Source organism: Saccopteryx bilineata, chromosome 3, assembly GCF_036850765.1.
Source record: "Saccopteryx bilineata isolate mSacBil1 chromosome 3, mSacBil1_pri_phased_curated, whole genome shotgun sequence".
Taxonomy (NCBI): domain Eukaryota; kingdom Metazoa; phylum Chordata; class Mammalia; order Chiroptera; family Emballonuridae; genus Saccopteryx; species Saccopteryx bilineata.
Window position 1 is genome coordinate 314,850,585 of NC_089492.1, and position 26,565 is coordinate 314,877,149.

At 39.9% G+C, this 26,565-nt stretch overlaps 1 protein-coding gene across 2 annotated transcripts; it reads right to left on the reverse strand.

The window, feature by feature from the left end:
- Nucleotides 1–3,750: 3,750 nt before the first annotated feature.
- On the reverse strand, nucleotides 3,751–26,565 carry ZNF283 (zinc finger protein 283). Of its 2 annotated transcripts, XM_066271883.1 has the most exons (6): nucleotides 26,458–26,565; nucleotides 25,663–25,900; nucleotides 25,132–25,227; nucleotides 20,332–20,419; nucleotides 16,859–16,985; nucleotides 3,751–8,918 (listed from the first exon to the last, which is right to left on the reverse strand). In XM_066271883.1, exons 4-6 carry the CDS (start codon nucleotides 20,338–20,340, stop codon nucleotides 7,324–7,326), a joined length of 1,731 nt encoding a protein of 576 aa, XP_066127980.1. In that variant the 5' UTR covers nucleotides 20,341–20,419; nucleotides 25,132–25,227; nucleotides 25,663–25,900; nucleotides 26,458–26,565; the 3' UTR covers nucleotides 3,751–7,323. The 2 variants fall into 2 exon arrangements, with proteins under 2 accessions (XP_066127980.1, XP_066127979.1); XM_066271882.1 differs by lacking the exons at nucleotides 20,332–20,419; nucleotides 25,132–25,227; nucleotides 25,663–25,900; nucleotides 26,458–26,565 and adding an exon at nucleotides 17,646–17,973.

The following is a 26,565-nucleotide window of genomic DNA, read 5'->3' on the forward strand; positions in this document are numbered from 1 at the left end:
GGGCCCATTAATATAGTAGGAAATAAAATAAATCCAGGGGATTTATTATTTTCCTTCTAGGGGGAAAAAAACGTCATATGCAAAAAGAGAGAAATCACAAATGTCCGATTTCTCAACAACTAGAAGACAACAGAGCAATGTTTTCAAACCTCTGCAATGTTTTTCAAATTCAAGTTAGATACCAAACTATTAATCAAGAATAAATTAGTATGGAGATATTTTCAGAAAGGCAAGGTCTCAAAATTTTCTCTTTTATTAATGCTTTTTCAGAAATTACTGAAAGTGTTCTCTATGAAGAAAGTAAATAAAAACATGAGATTCAGGAATTAGAGACTCAATGAGAAATGCTAATAAGACTCCTTCACTAATGGAGCGGGAAACAGTGTATGACAACTGGGTTTATAAAGAGATCACGCAGTCCAAACTCGTGACTTCTGGATTATTTCCAAAATCAAACTATAACAATTTCTGATATGGTCTATCAAGAATTCAGGAATGAATAGTAGATACTTTTTATAAAGAAAAAAACCGTATTAAAATTAGTTAATTTAAAATTCAAAAGCCCTGGCCGGTTGGCTCAGCGGTAGAGCGTCGGCCTAGCGTGCGGAGGACCCGGATTCGATTCCCGGCCAGGGCACACAGGAGAAGCGCCCATTTGCTTCTCCACCCCTCTGCCGCGCTTTCCCTCTCTGTCTCTCTCTTCCCCTCCCGCAGCCAAGGCTCCATTGGAGCAAAGATGGCCCGGGCGCTGGGGATGGCTCTGTGGCCTCTTCCCCAGGCGCTAGAGTGGCTCTGGTTGCAACATGGCGACTGCCCAGGATGGGCAGAGCAACGCCCCCTGGTGGGCAGAGCGTTGCCCCTGGTGGGCGTGCCGGGTGGATCCCGGTCGGGCGCATGCGGGAGTCTGTCTGACTGTCTCTCCCTGTTTCCAGCTTCAGAAAAATGAAAAAAAAAAAAAAAAAAAATTCAAAATAAAAATACAGTGAGTAGGAGAATGGAAATGTAACACAATAACTCATGGCACTCAGAAGTTAATTGTAATGGCTAACATAAGTAATGACTAACAAAAAATTGAGTATATAGATTATTGCAGTTATTTGAGGTCGTGTGTCTCTTATAGATCAGCTAATGCAGCTAGAGTATATTAAGTAATCTGAGAATTGGTAAGAGATGAGGTAAGACAGGCAGACATGGGCAGATCATATACCCTTAGCAGTTGTATGACATAGATTAAGAGGTAGTTTACTCATGTTGGGAACCCACTTAGACTCTATCAGCTCTCAACCACTGCACTGGTTCATCTGGTGGGAACTCCAGAATCAAAGAATAAGCTTTGATTCCCTCACACTACACTGATAAAATTATTCTAAATTGCATCTTCATAAATATTATGTTCCTTGGTATATTTAACTCAATACACTTCTCATGTATTTTCTTTCTCTAAATATGAGGAGCTCATTTTGATACTGTTCAGATCCCTGAGTGGATTGTTTCAGTCTCTAAATGAGGTAGAAGTATTCTACCTCTATTTAAAGTCTTCAACATGGAATGCTCCTTTTATGTGGTTCTTGGCTGATCCTACATGGCTAGAAAGGCCACTTAAAGGAATTTTGCTGGGCACTCAGTAAATTTGTGTTCAAATTAGAAATTCAAAGAAAAAAATCAACAGATGAAATAACAAAAGGATCTCCAATGCAAAACAAAACAATCCAAAACAGTCGTATAATATTAAGCAATACAAAAACAAAAATATATTTAAAAGAAAGACCGTTATACAATCTCACTCATATGATGTAAAAATTTTAAATAAAATACAGTGGTACCTTGAGACATGAACAGACCAACATACAAATTTTTTAAGATATGAGCTGCGACTTGATCCATATTTTTGTTTGAGATCCGAGCAAAATTCTGAGATACGAGTCGTGATTCGGGAAGCTGCTGCTAGTTGGCCCGTTGGCGCATGGGTCCAGTATCTGCAGTTTGATATACGAGTTGACTGACTTACGAGCTCGGTTACAGAACGAATTAAATTCATATCTCAAGGTACCACTGTATTTGCAAATAAAATCAAACAAGCAATCAAAAAATAATATAGCAATGACTAACCAGATATATTAAGGAATGGGAAGAAATCACATCTATCAGTATAAATTATCACAGTTAAAGAAATACTACACAATTGCAGAAAGAAATGAAGTGGCATTTGATAAAACTCAGAGTCATTCCAACTTGGAGACAACAAAGAAATTCACTCACAAATAAGAGAAAACATTTGAAGGAAATAATTTGAGATCTTGATGCTGCCACTCCATCATAAGTAACAACCAGACTTGGTCACTGAAATCTCCAACTTCAGAGTCTCTTAGTTATAGTATTTCCCAATTCAGTTTCATGTCTCTAAGATGGTAACAGGTGATGGGAATTGTTATTCTCATGGTAAACTTTGAGATACACCAGTTCAAACTAAGTTGAACAATTTTCTTCATTAGTATAAACACTCTTTAGTCTTGATAAGCTGATAAGGTGCTTTTGGTTATTATTTAAGCAGGAATTTAGTAGATGCTGCTTCACAAGCTTATTTAACCAGAGTACTATTAAGCACTGGTGAGTTTTGAGACATTATTTCAGAAATGCTGATATAAGGCACTATGTCCACATCTCCTAGTAAACATGCAAATATGGCACCTATGAAAAGTGAAAGGCTGGATAGCAATGCTTTATTCTATTAGAACACTCAAGGTATCCTGCTTTCTGTTACATTATTAAAATTGCAATTGTATGGAACAATGCTGTCAACCACCAAATGGTGAAACTGACATTTTTGGAAATGAATAACTTTTAAAAGGTTAAATTCTGAGTATAAACAAGGCTCTCTTATTTCATCAAACTAACAGGCTTTAATACTAGCACTAAATCATGATAGTCATCACCTGGTTGAAAGATCATGAGAAGCCAACAATTTTAAGATGTATTCTGATTTCCAAACATTAAAATTCTTCTTTGAGTTTATTAAATATTTGTGTGCTTTCCTAACATAAAAGCTACATAAACCTAAGATAAACTAGGAGAATGAATTATATTTGTGCTGATTCAATTTTATTGTTGGTCTACATTCATGTTTAAATCAGAAGAGCTTGGGCCTGGATAGTCCATACAGATTTTTCTATTGCACAATTCTTACATCGTACATTTGGATTGTTGATATTTTCATTACAATTTCTGCATTTACCTGAGTTCAATTCATCTGCTTTTGCTTTTTAGAAGCTAACTCCATACAGTTTTGTTACTAGATTTCTATTATCCAGGTAAGATGAGCTAGTAAACTTTTATTGTCTTCACCTTGAAACTCTTTACCTTAGGAGCTAACAATTTCCAAGTATTGGTTCTATTTTTTTAAAAATTGTCTTTATTTACTGATTTTTCTAGAGAGGGGGAAACATTGATCTGTTGTTCCACTTATGCATTCATTGGTTGACTCCTGTAAGTGTCCTGACCAGGGATCAAACCTGCAACCTTGGCATATTGAGATGATGCTCCAACCAACTGAGCTACCTGGCCAACATCTCTACTTACTTTTTTATTTTATTTTATTTTTATTGATTTTACAGAGAGAGGCAGGGAGAGACAGGAACATCAATCTGTTCCTCTGTGTGCCCTGACCAGGGATTGAACCAGCAACCTTTGCACTTTGTGATGATGCTCTCACCAAGCAAGCTATCTGGTCAAGGCTGTTTTTCTTTTATTATAATTATTATTATTATTATTATTATTATTATTATTTACAAACCTGTGTTGAGGGTGACTTTCAATAGATTGCAGCAAGGGAGCTGCTCTGCTACATTCAGAACCCCAACAAAGAAGCAGGTCATCTATGAATGGTTTAGCAATAGATTCCCCACAAATGTGTGATACCTGAAAGGTGAGGGGGCAGTCCCAAAGTGTGGTTTCTAACAGGGATATCCTGGATAAAAAATTTCAACTTTTTCCTTTGCTTACTGGCCCAAGTAGGTTTAAATACATTGTATTGCCTTAAATTTAAAAAAAATCTATATGGCCCCGGCTGGTTGGCTCAGTGGTAGACCGTCGGCCTGGCGTGCAGGAGTCCTGGGTTCTATTCTCCGCCAGGGCACACAGAAGCACCCATCTGCTTCTCCACCCCTTCCCCTCTCCTTCCTCTCTGTCTCTCTCTTCCCCTCCTGCAGCCAAGGCTCCACTGGAGCAAAGTTGGCCCAGGTGCTGAGGATGGTTCCATAGCCTCTGCCTCAGGCGCTAGACTGGCTCTGGTTGCAACAGAGCAGAGCCCCAGATGGGCAGAGCATTGCCCCCTGGGGGGCATGCCCGGTGGATCCCAGTCGGGCGCATGTGGAGTCTGTCTGATTGCCTCCCCGTTTCCAACTTAAGAAAAATTAAAAAAAATAAAAATCTATATGTATAATGACACCTCCTTCCTTATTCATGATTCTATAATATTGCCATTTTTCTTTCTTGACTTTTCCTCATTCAAATTTACTGGAGTTCAGTTAAAGTAAATGTACTTTTCGTAGAAAAACAGTGATTAAAGAGTACTGCTTTTAATTCATAATCATCCATCTCAAATTTTGTTTTAATTGCTTCTATACCTTGGTTTAGGGTTTGTAATTTTTCTAGCTTCTTAGTTCAGTGTGACAAGGACCACGTAGATACTGAGAAAAATGAAGTATAGTTCTGGCCTTCCTTCTGAGTATTAGTTTTCCACTCGGTAGAACTTCAGCTACATCCTACAAGTTCCAATATAATTATTTTGTTATAATCCTACCTGAAGAATCTATAATTGTTTTTATTTTCTCTTTAATTTTGAACCTATACATATACATATATATATGGATATATATATGTACATGGTTATACATCTCCAAAAGTGGTTGACCAAAGTTCACCAATCTCAATAGTTGTATAATGGATCTTTCCAATGGAGAGTTCTGTCACTGTCGTAATCACATCATCATATTTAACATTGGTGATTGGTGGGAAAATAGGTTATTATGTGTTTTTGATGTACTGCAATATGAAGTACACATCACCACATATGAAGTGTTCTGGCCATAAATGTTTAAGGCTCTAGCTCTAATTAAATTTTGTAAGAGATATGAAAGACGGGCACAAATTAAATTTCACCAACAGGGAAGAAACAAATCTAGAATGTGTTCATTCTATAAAACAGCTTTCCTGAACTCTTTAAAAAGTCTGTTCAAGACTAAAATCTAGAGATATGACCACCAAATGCAATGTATGAATATAGAGAAGATCCTGCTTAGAAAATAACAATAGAATAAATTCTTAGCAGCACTGAGAAATATTAAGTGAATAGAAAAGAATATTACAGAATTATTGACAATTTTCATGTGTGACCATGGTAGCAAAGAATGGTTGTTCTTATTCTTAAAGGGTGCATGCTAATGTTTCAGGAATAAACTATCATGATTTCTAAATAAGTTAAATGGTACAAGAGTAATACACATATATTCAGAGAAAGCAAATAAGGCCAAATGTTAACAATTATTGATTCTAGATTTAGTATGTAGTCATTATACTATTCTATATAATAGCCTGAATGTCTGAAAATTATCACAAAATTTTGGGAAAGAATTCCCAAGTGGACAATTTTCTTTTTGTTTTCTTTGTAATTTCTAATTTATCTTGAAATGTGAACAAAAAATTTTATTGCCTGTCTGTTGAAATTACAGGCAACTTGCTTCACACCTCTCTCTGATTCTTTATGAATACTCCTAACATCTAATACTTGCTAAATCCACATTTCTTTTCAGCCATAAATTTGAATGCAGTTTAAGGGATAAATTCTGAATAAAAATCCTCTCAGGTTCTTTGTTTTACTAAATTTGATTCAGAATGAACTACTCGAAAAAAATTAATAAGTGGTTATGGAAAGCTTTTCTAAATTCATTACAATGAGCGTTCCTCTCCTAAGCATTCACTAGTAGTAATACTAATGATGAATACTAACGATGAGGATAGTAAGAACAGCTAATATGTACTGAGCATTGGCTACATACCAGATATTCTTCCAAGGATCTGATGCATACTAAATCCATCAAATCTCTACGAAAGCATGATTGGCTACCATCACCAGCATTTTAAAGATGATTCCCAGAAGGGATAAACATTTTGTCCAACATCACAGGCTGTAAGGAGGTAGAATGGTGATGACAATCAGTATGGTCTCTACCATGGATAAGGGGCTTCCTGCCTTTGTTACATTAACAGAGTTATTCTCTAGGATGAGTTTGCTTAATTTTACCAAGACTAAACAGCGTTGGAAGGTTTCTATGCATTTAATAAATGAACATACTTGGTATAAATTCTCTATGCTTTTATGGGCATAAAGAAGTTGTGATTCCCACATTAGCCAAACCTCCCTATAGTATGAACATTCTGCTATTCTAATCAGAGAGGTGACAAGTGAGGGATTTCTCATTCTAATGAAGTCACATAACTTGTGTCACATTTTCAAAACAGTGAATGTTGTCTCAATTATTTCTGGGTAAGGGTAAACTTTTGTTTTTAACTTCCAATCATCCATACACTAACTGATAGTTTTGTAAAATGCAATAATGTTAAGGCAACTATCAAATTCTATAAAAATTTCCAGACATTTACTCGTTTTCTGCATTTATCTCATGATAGATAACAATTTTGTGGGCACTGTTCTCCAGACAACAGTTTGAGTAGCACTTGTCTAAAGGTGTTCCTACATTCTAATCCAAAGGTTTCTCATTAGTTGAATGATGTACTCTACGATGTTTACCACACCTATAACCCTTCCCACATTCCTTACATTCAAAGGATTTCACAGCAGTATAAATTATCTGATGTACAGAGCAAGAACTGAATTTAGGTTCTTACCACATTCCTTAAAGTGTTTTCAATGAGCACAAATTCTCCAATGTTTATCAGACACTGTGCCATCAATAAACACACATTCCTTTCATTTAAATGGTTTCAAATCAGTATAAATTGATGTTCAGTAAGATCATGCAGAAGTTTAAAGGTCTTTTCATATTCCCTATATTCAAAATATTTCTCACTAACATGAATTTCCTGATATCAAGCAAATCGTCCATACACAATTAAGGCTTTCGCGCATTTCCTACATTCATAAGGTCTCTCAAGAGCAAGATTTCTCCACTTGTTAAGTTGTCCATACACAAAGTGTTTTCACATCTCTTCAATCATAGTTTCCCCACTATCAATTTGAGTAAGTTATCCATATAAATGCATCCCATTCTTTATTATTTGTAGGGTTTATCATTACTATGAGTTCTATCATGATGACCAAGGCTTAAGCCATGAGTAAGTCTTCCTAAATTCCTTATATTGATGAGGTTTCTCACCAATATGAAATCTCTGATGAACACTAAGTTGATACCTACTACTAAAGGCCTTCCCACATTCTTTACATTCATAGGGTTTCTCACCAGTATGGGCTCTCTCATGTTTAACAAAGCTTGAACTCCAACTGAAGGTCTTCCCACAGTCCTTACATTTAAAAGGTTTCTCACCCGTGTGAATTTTCTGATGTTGAGTAAGGTGATAGCCACGACTAAAGGCCTTTCCACATTCTTTACATTCATAGGGTTTCTCACCAGTATGGATTCTCTCATGTTGAACAAGACTTGAACCACAATTAAAGGTTTTCCCACATTCCTTACATTTGTAAGGTTTCTCTCCAGTATGAAATAGCTGATGTTGAGTAAGTTGATACCCACTACGAAAGGCCTTTCCACATTCTTTACATTCATAGGATTTCTCACCAGTATGAACTCTCTCATGTTTAACAAGGCTTGAACCCCAACTAAAGGCTTTCCCACATACCCTACATTCAAAAGGTTTCTCACCCGTGTGAACTTTCTGATGTTGAGTAAGGTGATAGCCACGACTGAAAGCCTTTCCACATTCTTTACATTCATAGGGTTTCTCACCAGTATGGATTCTCTCATGTTGAACAAGACTTGAACCACAATTAAAGGTCTTCCCACATTCCTTACATTCATAGGGTTTCTTGCCAGTATGAAATATGTGATGTCGAGTAAGTTGATAACCCCAACAAAAAGCCTTTCCACATACTTTACATTCATAAGGTTTTTTACCAGTATGGATCTTCTGATGCTGAGTAAGTTGATAGCCACGACTGAATGCCTTCCCACATTCTTGACATTCATAAGGTTTCTCACCCGAATGAATTATCTCATGTTTAGCAAGGCTTGAGCCCCAAAAAAAGGCCTTCCCACATTCCTTACATTCATAAGACTTCACACCAATATGAATTTTCTGATGTTGAGTAAGGTGATAACCACGACTAAAGGCCTTCCCACACTCTTTACATTCATAGGGTTTCTCACCAGTATGGATTCTCTCATGTTTAACAAGACTTGATCCCCAACTAAAGGTCTTCCCACAGTCCTTGCATTGGTAGGGTTTCTCACCAGTATGAAACCTCTCATGCACAGTGAACTGATAAGCACTAAGAAAGTCTTTCCCACATTCTTTACATTCAAAGTGTTTTTCAGCTGTATGAGTTCTCTCATGTTGAACAAGTTTTGAAGCATGACTGCAAGTCTTCCCACATTCCTTACAAACATAGAGTTTCTCTGGACTACGAATCCTTTGACGAGCAATAGGAGATTTACTTTTTTTGTAAGTGGGCATTTTTTCATAGCTGATTATCATTTGACTGAGGTATTCCTCTTGATGTTCCTGTAGTCCCTCAAATTTGCTTTTGCACTTCCAATTATTTTTGAAAATGGATGCCTCAAGGCCAAGGGTTCTACTTCTTTTCTTTATCTCCCACTGGGAAAAATTTATTTCAGAAATGTCCTCTCCTGAAAAGGTATTTTTGGTCTCACATATTGATTGCAAATCTGAAAGAAAACAAAAAAAAACCCACACATCTTATTTCCTCTACCAGAAAAATGCCCTCTATAGAAAAACAAAAGACAAATTGAAAATAATACCCGTAAGTGAGCTGGATTGGTAGACTTACTGAATTCCTAAGCCATCAAGTCTCTCCTCATCAAGCTCAGCTTTGATTTTTCAGCTTTTGTAATCTTAAAAGTTCTGATTTGAAAGTTTTCTGGAGGATTTAACAAATAACACTTTAACAAGTCCCTCATCTTCCTGTGTAGATGGTCCCTTAAACCAAAATGTTCCCTTTCATCAATCAAGCCCTTCTGTGCCCAGGTGTGGCTCCAGCTGAATTTAATGCCAGTGTCAGCTGGCATGATGAACTGGAACCTAGAAAACCTCCACGCTCAAAGACGACTTCAGTAGACTAGGGCAGTGGGCCGCAAGCTCAGTAGTCAGCAGAGCCAAATATCAACAGGACAACGATTGAAATTTCTTTTGAGAGCCAAAATTTTTAAACTTAAACTATATAGGTAGGTATATTCCTTGTCGAGGTAGCGCCTGCACGTGGTATTTTGTGGAAGAGCCACACTCAAGGGGCCAAGAGCCGCATGTGGCTGGAGAGCTGCCGTTTGCCGAGCAGGGGACTAGGTAATTCTCCCTCACAGGAATTTTTCTGAGTGGTTCATGTTGAGCTAAAAAGCAGACAAAATCTTGCAGTTTGAGCAGTTATTAAGTTCACTTTAAACAAGAAGTGAAACAAAACTAACTAAAGCTGTAATATGACCACCCAGCTGAAATCCTGGTACACTCAAAGAGGTTAGCCCATCAATAGTGGTATGGGAAGTTTAGAGCAAAAAAAGATGCTTTAAAATCTAATTCAAAACAAGAAATGAAGTAAAACTAATGAAAATTATGACCTAGTCCCAGCTTAGCAACATGCTTGGAGAGCCGTTTTGTACAACTTAGCATCAGCAAATATTGTAGTTCAACAACTTTGAATTGCCATATAAGTGCTTGCATTACAATTATTTGGTACTTGAATGCTTTTTATAAGGCTTAACAGTGTTTAAAATCATTAAATGTTAACAAATTTTATAAAAAATAATTATTGTTTCTAAAATAAATAAAATTAATAACGTATCATTTTAATTTTTTTTAAATTTTTCCCCCCCACAGGGACAGAGAGAGAGAGAGTCAGAGTCAGGGGTCAGAAAGAGGGATAGACAGACAGGAACGGAAAGAAATGAGAAGCATCAATCATCAGTTTTTCGTTGCAACACCTTAGCGGTTCATTGATTGCTTTCTCATATGTGCCTTGACCGCACGCTTTCAGCAGACCAAGTAACCCCTTGCTCGAGCCAGCGACCTTGGGTCCAAACTGGTGAGCTTTGCTCAGATCAGATGAGCCCGTGCTCAAGCTGGCAACCTCGGGGTCTCGAACCTGGGTCTTCCACATCCCAGTCCGATGCTCTATCCACTGTGCCACTGTCTGGTCAGGCTGAAGTATCATTTTAATCTTTCATAAACCTCTTTAATATCTGGTTTAACAGAGGACAACTGATTCTCATATCTGCTTCTGCATTCAATCTTTGGCAGCCCCATTTTGTCTGATATAATAAAGAAAATCCAACTTCCTACAGATATGTAATTATAAAATGAAAGAATATTTTGGCTCTGGCCAGTTGGCTCAATGGTAGAGCATCAGACTGGTGTGTGGAAGTCTCAAGTTCAATTCCCAGCCAGGGCACACAGAAGAAACGCCCATCTGCTTCTCCACCCCTCCTCCTCTCCTTTCCCTTTATCTCTTTCTTCCCCTCCCACAGCGAAGGCTCCACTGGAGCAAAGTTGGCCCGGGCACTGAGAACGGCTCCATGGCCTCCACCTCAGGCACTAGAATGGGTCTGGTTGCAATGGAGCAATGCCCCAGATGGGCAGAGCATCGCCCCCTAGTGCGCTTGCTGAGTGGATTCCGGTCGGGCATATGGGGGGTCTGTCTCCCTGCCTTCCCACTTCTCACTTCAGAAAAATACAAAAAAAAAAAAAAAAAAGAATTTTATGAGCCTGTTCAGATAATTGTAGATATTTTTCTTTGATTCTACAGTAAAAAATTTGAGAAGTGGTAGTTTCTTAAAGGTTAACTGCAATGTGGAATATGCAACTATACCAGTGAATTTTTCATACTATGTTACATTAAAGTCCATTACATTTTGAATGATCTTTTTATCCATGCATAATTTTGCAACATCATGCCCTGGTTATCTGAAGAAAAGTGGTTCACTGAGTTGTGCAGATCTTTGAGATGTTGACATATTTTATTATACAATATCAAAGCCATCATATGTTAATATTACCATCTATCTCATTAGGAAAAAAAATATATGTACTGAGAAGCTGTGAAGCTCAAAATGGTAGATATAAGTTTCATAAGTTCTAATGTTTACTTGAAAGTTTGAATTCCCCTTTTTTTTTTAAGTGAAAGGAGGGGAGATAGTGAGACAGACTCCACATGCACCCTGATAGGAATCCATCCAGCAACCACATCTGGGGGACGATGCTCAGATTAATTGAGCTATCCTCAGCGCCTGAAGCCGAAGCTTGCATCAACTGATCTATCCTCAGCACCCGGGACTGACAATCAAACCACTGGCTGCAAGAGGAGAAGAGAAAGAGAAAGAGGAGAAGAAGAGGAAGAGAAGCAGATGGTCACCTCTCCTGTGTGCCCTGACCAGGAATCAAACTTGGGACACCCATATGCAGAACCAAGCTCTATCCACTTAGTCAACCATCCAGGGTGAATGTTTGAATTCTATCATTGGCAACAAATAACCTTTTGAAATGACAGGGTCACTTAAAAGAAAATGTTTCCCAACTACCTAAGTCTGGATAACCACAGTGTGTCTGTCAGTCATTCCTTCAAGAAAAAAAAATGGTGCTTCATAAAAAAGCAGCCAGTTTAACTCACAATTCAAACAACTGCACAAGAGGCTTTCTCAAGGCAACCATCACACTTCGGTATACAGCAGAAGAGCTTAATGAATAATTCCTATTTTATCACACAAAATATTTTTTTTTAATTTTTTTTTTTTTGTATTTTTCTAAAGCTGGAAACGGGGAGAGACAGACAGACTCCCGCATGCGCCCGACCGGGATCCACCCGGCACGCCCACCAGGGGCGATGCTCTTCCCACCAGGGGGCGATGCTCTGCCCCTCCAGGGAGTCGCTCTGCCGCAACCAGAGCCACTCCAGCGCCTGGGGCAGAAGCCAAGGAGCCATCCCCAGCGCCCAAGCCATCTTTGCTCCAATGGAGCCTTGGCTGTGGGAGGGGAAGAGAGAGACAGAGAGGAAGGAGGGGGGGGGGGTGGAGAAGCAAATGGGCGCTTCTCCTATGTGCCCTGGCCGGGAATCGAACCTGGGTCCCCCGCACGCCAGGCCGACGCTCTACTGCTGAGCCAAACGGCCAGGGCCCACAAAATATTTCTTAATGCACACTCAAGGGTCAAGATTTAATAAGTGAAACCCAGAGCTGGGTATTAAAGGCCAACCAGCAGGAAGTGGGGCTCAATATAAAAAGATTTGTCCCATGGGGAAAGTCAGAATGCAAGCAGGGTAAGGATAAGTGTCAGGGTGTGACCTGGTGTGGGTTGTCAGGACCCGAGTGGAATGAGAAGGGCAATCACACAATCAAGGTGGTGGTGGCAATGGAAGGCTAGTTACATACAGAAAGTTCGATAAAATAAGTAAATATATTCAGGACAATAAAAGCCAGGTTTTTCACTGCCAGAGAAGGGAATCAGAAATGTGGAAAGTAAATACGTTGAAATAAAACCTGTAGTGTTGAATTGGAATTGGAGATATGTGTGCAAACCCAAGGTTTTCAATATATAGATGCAAGTGTATAAGTATACTAAGTATATTTATATACTTAGTATATAAGTATATTCCCTAGTTCTGTCCACCAAGAGGCCCTGGGAGCAGTCATCCCATCCCTCAGCAGCAATGAGCAAATCTAGTATTCAGATTTTGGCTTCTAAAACCAATCTTGACTAAAAGGAGCCAGGGCACCTTGAAGAAATGGCAGAGGTGAAGGCTGAAACAGGGAAAGTGCAAGATGGACCTGGAACATATTGTTGTGTCAGAAAATAAGAAAGTGCTTAGAGTGATGGAGATATGCTGAAGGACAAAGAAGCCGTCATGACAGGGTTCCCAATGGTCAAATGTAAGACAAGCTCAGATATTCTGAGTTTCAAAATAAATGGGAAGAGCCAGACCAGGCGGTAACACAGTGAATAGAACATTAGGCTGGAATGCTGAGGACCCCAGTTCAAAACCCTGAGGTTGCCGACTTGAGCACAGGCTCACCAGGTTGAGTGTGGGGTCACTGGCTTGAGCGTGGGATCATAAACATAACCCCATGGTCACTGCCTTGATCCCAATGGTCTCTGGCTTGAAGCCCAAGGTTGCTGGCTTGAGCAAGGGGTCACTGGCTCAGCTAAAGCCCCCCCACTTGCTCCGTCAAGGCACATATGAAAAAGCAATCACTGAACAACTAAAGTGCCGTAACAGTAAGTTGATACTTCTCACCTCTCTCCTGTCTGTCCCTCTCTTGCACACGTGTATTAAATAACTAAACAAATAAATGGGAAAAACAGATTTCAACCCACTAACTAGAAATCCAACATATAAATAAACTGAAAGTTTGAAGAGGAATACAATATTTAATAGTCTCAAAGTTCCTTTTTACAAAATACTCATTGAAGGAAAAAAGATTTACTTTACAGGGAGGAAGCTGGCAGATATGACCTTAATCAAGTGCTCAACAGAAGTATCACCAGTCATGACGAGTCATTTGCACTACCTGGCAGAGTGCAAAGAGACCATAGCATCATTTCTGTGATATTTCTGCTAAAGATGCATAATCTAACCCTAACCATGAGGAAAGAACAGAAAAACCCACAGTGAGGAACGCTGTACAAAATAACGGGCCTGTAATCTGCAAAAGCAGCAAGGAATGCAAGTCATGGAAAGATATAGGAACTGTTTCAGAGAGAAAGAACAAACAACCCAATTCCTAAAACGACAACAACAGTGACAAAACTGTCTATTATCTGACCCTAGCCTAGCTCCTGACCTAATATCTCAGTATGTGCTCCTTTGCTAACTCTGCTCTGGACTTACAAGTCCTCCAATCAAGTTCCTTTCCTGGCTCTGGCTGGTTGGCTCAGTGGATAGAGTGTCAGCCTGGCTTAAGGACATCCCAGGTTCAATTCTCTATCAGGGCACACAGGAGAAGCAACCATCTACTTCTCCCCCCACCATCTCCCTCATCTCTCCCTCTTCCCCTCTCACAGCCAGTGGCTTAACTGGTTCAAGCGTGGGCCTCAGGCACTGAGGATAGCTCAGCTGATTTGAGCATCGGACCGAGATGATGGATGCCGGCGGATCTCAGTTGGGGCGCATGCAGGAGTCTTTCTATCTCCCCTCCTCTCGCTTAAAAAAAAAAAAAGTTCCTTTCCAATCACAGGGCTTTTGCATTTGTTGTTGACTGTGACTAATATATTCCTGCCCCAGATATTCATGTAATTTGATCCCAGGCTTTATGTGTCTGTTTAAGAAAGCTTTCCCAGACCACCTCATCTGAATTAGCCCTATCAATTCCCATCATTTGCTATTATCTTATAATATTTACCTTTCTTGAACGTGTTTCATAATAAGATATTATTTATCTATCTATTTATTTATCTTATATTTCTTCTTCCTGACTATATAAACTGCATGAGAATGGGCAAGTTATCAATCTTGTTCATGATGGTATTGACAGCGCACAGTAGTACCATGCCTGGCTGGGAGTAGGCAGGCAATCAAAATATTTGCAGAATTTATGAATGAATGCATATATTTACTCACACAGAGAGAGAAATTTAAAAGACCTGGAAAGCAGAAGAATCCAACCTATAAGCAAAATGGTTACAATGGAAACAAAAAATAACACCTTCCTCACTGAAATGGGAGGGGAATATGAGAAGAAAAACAAGGAGAGTGGAAATGAGATCAAGGTGAAGTCCCTCTGGTAGTGCACACGGACCTCGGTTTCCCCCAGGTGTCAGGCCTTCACGCCAGGGGCCTTGGTCTTTTGTAGGAACCTTTCCAAACGTCATCTCACATGTTCTTCCTTCTCTGCTGCGACCTGCGACATTGTTCCCTATAATAGTGGTTCCCTCCTGCCTTTGCTTTCCTGGGTCCAACTTCCTGGCCCCGCCCACACAACCACCCAGGGCTCTCCTCCTTGCTCCAATAATGTTGTCGCATCTGATTATTCTAAGCTAAAACATCTGGTTAATTATCAATAAAGTAAAGGTCAAGTAATATTGATAAGGGCTTCAGAGAAGAGAAGGATGGCGGGAATAAAGACCATGACATGACACAGGTAGAAAGATGATCTTGTCTGGGACTCCCCCAGGCTCCATCTCTTTAGAGCAAACAGAACACAGACTCTGGAACTAGGTTCAACCGCTGCCACTGCCTCCCACCAGCTGTGTGACCTTGGGAAGTCACTTAAACTATATGTGCCTCAGATAAAAATAGTACCTTCCTCATGGGGACATTGTGAAAGTTAAATAAGTTAATACACTGCTCTGCCTAGAGCCCTGGTCGGCAAACCGCGGCTTGTGAGCCACATGCAGCTCTTTGACCCCTTGAGTGTGGCTCTTCCACAAAATACTACACGCGGGTGCTACCTTGATAAGGAATATACCTACCTATATAGTTTAAGTTAAAAAAATTTGGCTCTCAGAAGAAATTTCAATCGTTGTTGATATTTGGCTCTGTTGACTACTGAGTTTGCCGACCACTGGCCTAGAACAAAGCCTGTTATAGTAAGTACGGTGTTAACTATTAACATTATTATTACTATCGTTACTTTGCTAAGATGCTTCTCATCTCTCACCTTTCTGATCCTCTCTCACACGCATGTGTTAAATAAGTAAATAAATAAATAAATGGGAAGAACAGATTTCAACCCACTGACTAGAAACTTGGCCCTAGACTAGAAATTTCATGAGACATTTTTAGGAGTTAACTCAGATTGTATCTTTTAACTTCCAATTTTTTATAAGTAAAGAAATGCATTTGCTTAGTATGAAATAAATTCATTCTATTCCTTCAATCTACCCTTGTGCAGAGTGAAGAGGTTCATTTCAAAGTAAGAGTTCATCAGGACACTGATCCACGCTGTACTACATGCGCATGGTCAGAAAGGGACAAATTGCTGTGCTTCTTTAATGTGCACACAAATCACCTGGGAATCTTGTGTAAATGCAGATTCTGTCCAGCAGTCTGGGGTAGGACCCAACAAGCTGCATTTCTAAAAAGCCTCAGAAGAAGTTGATGTTACTTATTGGTATAATATTTAACAATAAAAAAGTTAAAACCCCTTATAAAGCAAATCATAGCTTCTACTCACTGCGAAAACAAGCTACATTCTTCTCCCAAACCAACAAGACTGGCCATCATCCGGGCCTGGCCTGTCTTCCTCACTAATTCTTGAGACTCTCTTCTCTACTTGACTCTGGCCTTCTTTATGGTTCCTCAAACAAAAGAACCACACTTGGAGCAGCAAGGTCACAGAGCATTTAGAGAAATGTTGACATTAAACACAGTATGAAACCTGGTTTCTCTGACGATGTTATGAAATAAATGCCCCATAATACACATTCAGCTCATTGGTCACTAAAGACTGGCCATTTGTTGCAGGAAGGGCCAGAGGAAGGTTTGAAGTTCAGCGAGGCCTGGAAAATCCAGGTGCTCAGTGAATCCATTTCTGACCCAACAAACATTCCTTTGAGAACAGAGAGAAGACATTCGGCTGGTTTCTTCAAAGACAGGCCTGTAAATCCCAGTGAAGAAAGCTGTTGCTGCAGAGAGAAGATTCTAACTGATTTAGGCAGATGACCTTACCCAGTGAGACCAAGTTACTATAGTTCTCCAGCATCACATCCACATACAGGTCCCTCTGAGCAGGGTCCAGGAACTCCCACTCCTCCTGAGAAAAGTCAATGGCCACATCACTGAAAGTCACCAATCCCTAAAACCAAAAATACACATGTTACTCATGAAATTAAAGAATTTAAGAAAATATTTCCAAGAGAAAAAAAGAGGTTGTGAAGGAAAAACTTCAAGAAGAGGAGAATACAACAATGAAGTAGGCTGGAGGCCTGTGATACATGCGGGTAGGAAAAAAGAAGGGAATTACTATGATGACAGCAGGGTGTCTACATGATCCAGAAGAATCCTCTTAGAGCAGAAAAAGCTTCCTGGATACTGTGAGTCACTCAGTTCTCCAGACCTGTCTGATAATATGCACACACCCTGCTATGTGCCTGTCTCATTAATTGCTTATAAATGTGAACTGCCATATCATCTTTTCCCTCTAAGAAATATGGAAAAAAACACGAAAACTTTTTTCCAAATCTATATAAATAAAAATATAAATGTTTGTTTGTTCAAAATCTTAAATCTCCTAAAGTTCTTCACCAATTGCTTTGCAATTTTGAAACAACGTTGCATTCAAATACACGCGCTTTTTTATATACCTACTATTATATAGATATAGATGTCACACCTGTGACAGGTAAAAACATGCTTTTTTGAAAAACAGCGCCATCTGTTGGATGTAAAAACAAAACACGCTATACTAAATATTTTACAATTCCATTTCAATGTTTCCGATTTACGATCCATTTACGTGCAGCCAGACTTGAGGATGCCCGGTTGCGAGCACAGCGATTGCATTCTGCAGCTTCAGCTCTGCTTTGTTCTCAACAGAATGAACACGACAGCCTGAGAGTGGCTGAAAGACGTCAACAAGAAACAGCAGATCAGCGTCACACACGACTCCATGCTCAGCAATCACGTGATTACAATCACCTTGCATTCCAGTACAACCCAGCTGATGATTATAGTTTGAACCGGCATGTTCTCATCGGCACTATGACTGAAGTGTGTCCTTATTGCAAGGCTCTGAAATTTAATGGAGAAGTGAAAGGAATGTGTTGCGCCGCCAGAAAAATTAAACTGCCTCAACTTGGAGAACTGCCAGAGCCATTAAAAACTTTGCTTGCTGGATATACCGCCGAATCAAAGCATTTCCTATCTAACATCAGGAAATAGAACTCATGTTTCCAAATAACATCATTCTGCACAGAAATCGTAACAGCTCAATTCATGCCAACTTTCAAAGTGAAAGGACAAATGTATCATAAAGCCGGCTCCCTGCTTCCGTTCCCAGATGGTCAACATAAATTCCTACAAATGTATTTCATCGGCGATGGCAATGATGAATTGAATGCACCCTGTAGAATTTCTACCGGCATAAAAAGGTCCATCATTTCCCAACTGCAAGAGCTTCTTCACAAAAAAAAAACAATTTAGTGCGTTTGTTCAAAACAGCAATTGACATGATGCCATCTGATACACACAAGATTGTTATTCATGCTAACAAAACGGCTGCTGGAGAATATGTATGAAGATTCAATGCTCCAACTATAGACGAAGTGGCAACTGTTATAGTTGGAGATCAATTCCAACCTAGAGATACTGTTCTTCCTCAGAGAAACAATCAATTGACAAAAGTTGCAGAAACTCATCGATGCTACGATGCCCTGCAATATCCAATCATTTTGGGATGGTGCCAATGGATATCATCACTTCAACGTTAAGATGATAAATCCAGTCAGTGGCAAAGAAACAAATATGAAATGCAGCACAATGAACTATTATTCATACCGATTAATGATTCGAGAGAATGAAGACAATCACATTTTGAAATGCTGTCAATTGATTCAACAATACATCGTAGATATGTAATCAAAAATTGAAACAGAACGTTTGATATTCATCCATTTGAATCAGACCAAGCTTCGCTCTGAAGAATACGTTCATTTGCGAGATGCAGTTGTAAATGGCGGTAATACAACTAACGTTGGAAGACTAACAATTTTGCCATCTTCATGTACAGGCAGTCCACGTCATATGCATGAGTATGCTCAAGATGCAATTGCGTATGTTCGTCACTACGGGCGTCCAGACCTATTCATTACATTCACATGCAATCCAGCTTGGGACAATATACAACAGTTCTTACTTCCTGGCCAATCACCGGTGGATAGGCATGACATCACAGCACTTGTTTTCAGACAGAAGCTGAAATCACTGATGGATTTCATGGTAAAACATGAAGTGTTTGGGTCTGTGCGCTGTAAAAAGTTAATGAGCTACGTTGTAGAAGCAACAATCTTGACAGGATCTTTCAAAGGTGAAGATGTTCTCATTCCTCGCATTCCTATGATTCCAACGGATATGCCATTTCAGTTTAAGAGATTGCAATTCCCAATTTGACTGGTGTTTGCAATCACCATCAACAAAGCTCAAGACCAATCTTTAGAATTGTGCGCTTTAGATCTACACACAGATTGCTTCTCACATGGAAAATTATATGTTGCATGTTCTAGAGTCAGCAAACCAGACAATCTCTATATCTGCACAGACAATGGAACAACAAAAAATATTGTATACCCACCAGCATTGTGAAATTAAACTTATTAGAAACGTGCACTTTCTCTTTTCTTTCTTTTCCATTTAACCAGACTGAGCCACAGCAATGCGTGGCCGGGTACAGCTAGTGTACTATAAAATCTCTATTTCAGAAAAATGATTTCAATTAAGGATTATCATTAAACCTCAAGTAACATTATTCTGTTAGATTACATCCTAAGGATTTTTTTTATTATGATGAAAACATAAAATGTTTTACTAGCTACAATTTAGTTCATCATTTGGATATATGAGATTAATAACTCTGTTATATTTACACTTAGGTTGAACAAAACATCTAAAGATTTTCTTAATTCTTGTAATCTGTTATCAGCCAGTAACTAAGAATCTGGGTCATCATCTTATTACCGTCAACCCTCCATTGCTTACCACCTTCCTTTCAAAAGGTCTCTAGTATTTCATTCTCTCCTCTCTCCTCCTCCTCTTACATAGATTTTGTCTGTGCTTTGGTGGATAAAACCAACCCACTATTGGATTTCCTTGTAGACAAGGAAAGGTGTGCTGTTAACTATATCTCTTTGAGTTATTCCTTGACAAAAGCTCAAGTATCTCCCACAAAAGACTCCATTCTTTTACTGTTCTTGATAGAAGACTGAGCATCCAGGAGATGTGGAATCATGTGTTCAATGAATATGACACTGGCTGGAAAAGGGACACAGGGAGGGCCCTGGGATATTTGGTACCAACCTTCACTTGGACGGGAGAAAGCAGGTTCAGAGGTGGGTTCTGCTAGGCAGAAAGCTTTAGGATAATTAAGGAAAAGCTTCACATGAACTAAAAAATCACTGTATTTCAAGGAGAGAGAAATACCAACTTACATCAGACATGGTTCTGTAATTGCAAGAACTAATTAGTGCTCCATGCAGTCCCTCTATGGGTGAAGCACAGAGTCCAGAAAAGCCAGAGCTGGGGAAAGAAAAGAAAAGCTTTAGAGAGGTGCGCTTAACTGTTCCCATCATGACTCAAGTTAGTCCACACCCCATAACGCCATCTGTGGAATCTAAACTCTCACTGAACGCCCCCAGGTCCGTCTGCAGGAAGGTTTCTTGCGCTGCCCAATCCCAGAGGTGCCAGTATGAGCCTAAGATTGGACTACTCACTCCTCACCAAATCAGATCCTCCTCCCTCCATTCCCGCCTGTCAAGACTGAGCATGGGCCACACAGTCCAAGTCTAGAACATTCTTTATGGGCTCATGACTGAAGAAAACTGGTCAATGCATAGGAACAGACAGGATATACAAACAATTGCTCAGGCAATTGCCTATGCCCCCAAATCCGACTTAATGTATTCAGAACACCCATGCAATGTAACACTATGAAACTATGCTAAATTCAGGAAAATAACAAGATATATTGTCCATAGAAAAATAGGTTACTGGATGTAAACAGTATGATTACATTTATAAATTATATGTTTATATCAATATAGAAAGACGATGATCAGACAGCAATAGATGAAAAAATGTTTGGAAAGCTACATAGCTATATGTAGTAATGTATTATGATCATAATGATCTTTTTGTTTAGGTATTCTGCATAATTCTTGTTATGACGGCCATGTTTTAAACTAACTATATGATTTCTATGCTTGTCTTACCTCAAAAAAAATGGCTGAAATTCCCAAAGAAACCTCATGGATTTATTGAGATCTAGATCCTGCTTCTTTCCATGTCTTCTGAGAGATTGGCTTATTTTGTATATGAACTTATCTTTTTAGACATGAAGCCCTCCAGGGAATTGCTGAATTACCTGATCCTGTAAGTCTCACTTTGCAACTAACATTAGTAGGATAAAAACTATAAGGTGTAGAACTCACAGGATAAATTCTATTTGCCTCCACAAAGTTGGTCATGACCTAACAGTATTGCCTTTTTTTTTTTTAACTACTTAGTTTATTGATAACGGGTGAATTTTTTTTTTTTTTTTTTACAGGGACAGAGAGAGGGACAGACAGATAGGAATGGAGAGAGATGAGAAGCATCAATCATCAGTTTTTCATTGCGACACCTTAATTGTTCACTGATTGCTCTCCCATACGTGCCCTAACAGCAGGCCTTCAGCAGACTGAGCAACCCCTCACTTGAGCCAGTGACCTTGGGTCCAAGCTGGTGAGCTTTTTCTTTTTCTGCTCAAGCCAGATGAGCCTGCGCTCAAGCCGGCAACCTCGGGGTCTCGAACCTGGGTCCTCTGCATCCCAGTCCAATGCTCTATCCACTGTGCCACCATCTGGTCAGGCGACTATTGGCCTTTGTGCGGGCTGCCCTACACTTAGTCCATATATATTTTGTCTTTCCTATATTAATGATAACAACTATGTCTTTTAGTCATTGTATTACCTCCCAAGTACTATATTTCAGGGTCTTACATTTGTGACAAGTTTTCACTCAAAATTCCACTCACAGAAATGTATACTTAAATAGCTAGAAAAATAAACAAGATGTAGACACAATAATATTCAACTAAAAATCATTTATGATAAATAAGAATTAGAAACTATGTAATACTGAATAAAAGGTTTAATAAATTATGGTCCATTCTACCCTCATTAGTTACCATGGTACTGGACCACATTAATTGATGAAAGATATACATAAATTTTTTACTGAGGCAGGCAGATATTTTTAAACACTACATAATATGTGAAGTGTATGTGAAAATAAGAAAAAGGCTCTGGTGTCAGACTTGAGCTTGACAATTACCAATATCTCACCATCTCTGTTGAGGAATTAAAAACAGAGAGGTGAGCCTGATCAGACAGTGGTGCAGTGGATAGAGCATCAGACTGGGATGTGGAGGACTCAGGTTCAAAACCCTGAGGTCACCAGCTTGCACGCAGGTTCATCTGGCTTGAGCGCAAGGTCGCTGGCTCGAACATGGGATCATCAACATGACCCATGGTCACTGGCTTGAGCCCAAAGGTTGCTGGTTTGAAGTCCAAGGTCACTGGCTTGAAATAAAGGTCATTGGCTTGAACAAGGGATCACTCACTCTGCTGTAGCCCCTGGTCAAGGCACATATGAGAAAGCAACCAATGAACAACTAAGGTGTCGCAACAAAGAATTGATGCTTCTCATGTCTCTCCCTTACTGTCCCTATCTGTCCCTCTCTCTGACTATCTGTCAAAAAAAGGGGGTGGGGGTTAAAACAGTGTCTACCACAGATGGTTGCATTGAAGAAGTAGTAAAAAAGACCACATAAAATGACGTACAATAATTGCTTAAAATGCCAGACCAGGAAGTGGCACAGTGGATAGAGCGTCAGCCTGGGACCAGGTTTGAAACCCCAAGGTCACTGGCTTGAGCGTAGGCTCCTTGGGCTTGAGCATGGGATCACCTGCTGGAGCATGGGATCACAGGCATGATCCCATGGTCACTGGCTTGAGTCCAGAGGTCACTGGCTTGAAGCCCAAGATTGCTGGATTGAGCAAGGGGTCACTAGCTTGGCTGGAGCCCTCAGTAAAGGCACATATGGAAAGCAATCAATGAACAAGTAAGGTACTGCAAAGAAGAATTGAAGCTTCTCATCTCTCTCCCTTCCTGTCTGTCTCTCTCCTTAAAATAAATAAAAAAGAAATAATTGTTTAATATAAGTTTTAGTCATTATTAGTGAAAATGAAGAAGATTATTTTTATTGCATTGTAATAAAGAAAGTTAATGCCACTCTTACCAGACGTTGGCACAGTGGATAGAGTATTGACATGGGACACTGAGGACCCAGGTTTGAAACTCTAAGGTTGCTAGCTTGAGTGTGAAGATCATAGACAAGACCGCATGGTCGCTGGCTTGAGCCCAAGGTCGCTGGCTTCAGCAAGAGGTCACTGGCTCGGCTGGAGCCCCCAGTAAAGGCACATATGAGAAAGCAATCAATGAACAACTAAGGTGCTACAACTATTAATGTCTACTGGAAAGTTCTGTCTGTTTTTGGAATAAAACAAAACATAAATTTTTCTTACCATCAATAAACTTTATTAATATAATTGCCATTATTATTAATGATTTCTTGCCAGCATGAGAGCAATTTGTATATCCCATTTTTGAAAAATGTTTTATCTTTTGATGCAAAAAATTGAACCAGTGCTTGTTTGATATCTTCTTCATTTTTGAATTTTGTGCCCTTCAAAAAATTTTATAAGGACAAAAACAGGTGATAGTCAGAGGGTGCTAAGTCCGGGGAATATAGTGGATGCAACAGACATGCTTCTGTAGCATTTCTTTCTTGTTGAAATTCGTAAAAATTACAGTGGCATAAATGAACTTTATCAGTAGCCATGGGTACACTATGGCTTCACACATAAGACTAACGTGAATCAACTTCGTTTTAGTTAATTTGCTACGTCAGTATGTACACATTAAGTGATAAAAATAGAGAGGCACACATGTGCCAAATAAACATGTGCTTACGTGTTGAAACTTGAGATAGAAACAGACAGAACTTTCCGGTAGACCTTATATAAGTTGATGCTTCTCATCTCTTCCCTTCCTGTATGTCTCTGTCTCTCTCCCTTCCTGTTTATCTCTGTCTGTTTTTGTCTCTCTCTGGCAAAAAAAAAAAAAAAAAAAAAGGTTAATGCCACTCTTTCCATTTCTCTCATAATAAAACCCGTGCTTACGCCTGCTTTCTTCCAATACTAACTAAAATCTCACAGCCCAGCCCTGCTATTCTTCTTAAATAACAAGATGAATAAAACAGGTTCTTAAAAGTATAGAGAGGAACTATTCCCTCTTTCCAGAGGCTGCAGATGAAGAGACAAAATTAGGCACCACAAAGCTGGCTCAGAAAAGATAATGGTTAGGTGTCAAGCTGAGAACATTAACCAGAGGCTCACTCAGGTTCTTCTTGGCAGATTATTGGCTTATCTGAATATTTAAAACTATAACCTTCTTATTTTACCTTCTGATATTAATATCTGTCCTTGGAAATACAATTTGTAAAATAGATTTTTAAAAAATATTTCACTTATTGATTAGAGAGAGGAGAGATAGAAAGAGAAAGAGAAAAGGGCGGAGGGAGCAAGAAGCATCAACTCCTAGTAGTTGCTTTTCATATGTGCCTTGACTGGGCAAGCCCGGGGTTTTGAACTGGCAACCTCAGTATTCCAGGTCGACACTTTATCCACTGTGCCACCACATGTAGGTGTAAATTAGATTTCTGTAAGACAGCTGTACACTAGAGATTATTGCTATTCTCTGTGGAAGTAACATTTAAAATAATCTAATTCTGAATTTTTAAATGGCATTTCTATATTCCTAAAAGTTATACATACTTGAAAATTTTCAAACAAGAAAGTAATCACTGGCACTTTCCTCTTCTTTCTACATACTCAAAATTAAAATAATTATTAAAATAATCTACCATCAGAACACTTAGAAAGGGAGAATGCACTAAAGAATCTGAACAATTTGCCGTATGAACAGATGGCTATTAACTGAAGAAAAGAACTAAATATGGGACCACTGGGAAGACGTGTGCATCAGCATGGTGGGTCACTCAGCAGAAGGAAGATCCATGATAGACACTACGAGTCAAGATATTTGATATCTCAGGCCAAAGAAAGCAAATGTTCTCATGACCTGAAAGCAAAAAGAATTATATGAATATAAAAGAAACACAAACTCACCTGAACTTCTATTTCTAAATATGCAACAATCGGCCCTGGCTGGGGGGTTCAGTGGGTACAGCGTCCACTTGGTTCACTGAGGTCGTGGGTCTGATCCTGGTCAGGACACAGGAGAAGCAATCAATGAATACACAACTGGATGGAGCAGCTGAGTGGAGTGGCAATTGATGCTTCCCCCTCTCTCTCTCTATCTCCCACCCCAACCCCCCCCAAATCAATGGAAAAAATATAAATAAATATGCATTTATTCTTTCCTCCTCCTCACCCAACAGCAGTAGGGGGAAAGGGGGAATCAGGAGACACATGCATTCCTTGGAGCAAACAAACCTAACTGGAAAAGAAAAATCAGAACCAAAACACCCTTTAGGGCCAGGTCTGCCACCACCCACACATGATCAAATCGAATTCAACGGGAGGCTGGAATCTGTCAGCTGACAGCAATTCTTGGGGACTGCGGTCCGGCTGTAGTGACTCTGAAGCATGTAGCTGGCCCCAAAGGAGTAGGAGCAGTGCCCTTTCTAGGAACCCTACCTCTGGGACCTTCCCCTCACGTCTTCCCAGGAGTCTGTCAAGGGAGCACTTCCAAAAGTAAAATTCTCGTACGACAAGACTTCCCTGCTTGAAACGTTCAGTCTAGGGCTTAGTGCAGGACTTCTTTTCTTCGGGTCATTTAACTCTCCCAAGGAGAGTCTAGAGCGGGGGTCGGGAACCTATGGCTCGCAAGCCAGATGTGGCTCTTTTGATGGCTGCAGCTGGCTCGCAGACAAATCTTTAATAAAAAAAAATAATGTTAAAAATATAAAACATTCTCATGTATTACAATCCATTCATTTCCTACCGCTCATGTTCATGGCTGCGGGTGGCTGGAGCCAATCACAGCTGTCCTCCAGGACAACACCAAATTTTTATTGGATAATGCGTAAGGACACGGGTTGTTGTATGGCTCTCACGGAATTAAATTTTAAAATATGTGGCGTTCATGGCTCTCTCAGCCAAAAAGTTTCCTGACCCCTGCTCTAGAGGGAACTTAGGGCACATAGCCAAAGCGAACCACACCTACAAATCAAGGCCACGCACCCACCACCCCGTCCCCAAGACGCGCCCGGCCCTGTCTCGCTGCCTGTCACACACCATCCTTCTCAGCCCTTCGCGCTCACACAGCTTGAGGCAGCCAGACGCCCAGTCAGCAACTCGGGCCTCTACACCTCGAGCGCCTCCCGGTGTCACCAACCCCCAGGGCCGGTTCCGATCCCTCTTCGGGAAAGTCTGCTGAGCCCTCCCACCCTCACCTGGCGCTGATTACTTCCCTGGACGCGACCAACTCACCGCACACAGTACAAGAACTTGGGAACACCAGAATGGGACCCAGAGACTGAGAGCAGCTTGTGCCCAGAGGCTGATGGGAGAGAGCTAGAAAGTCCTTGGGGGCTGGAC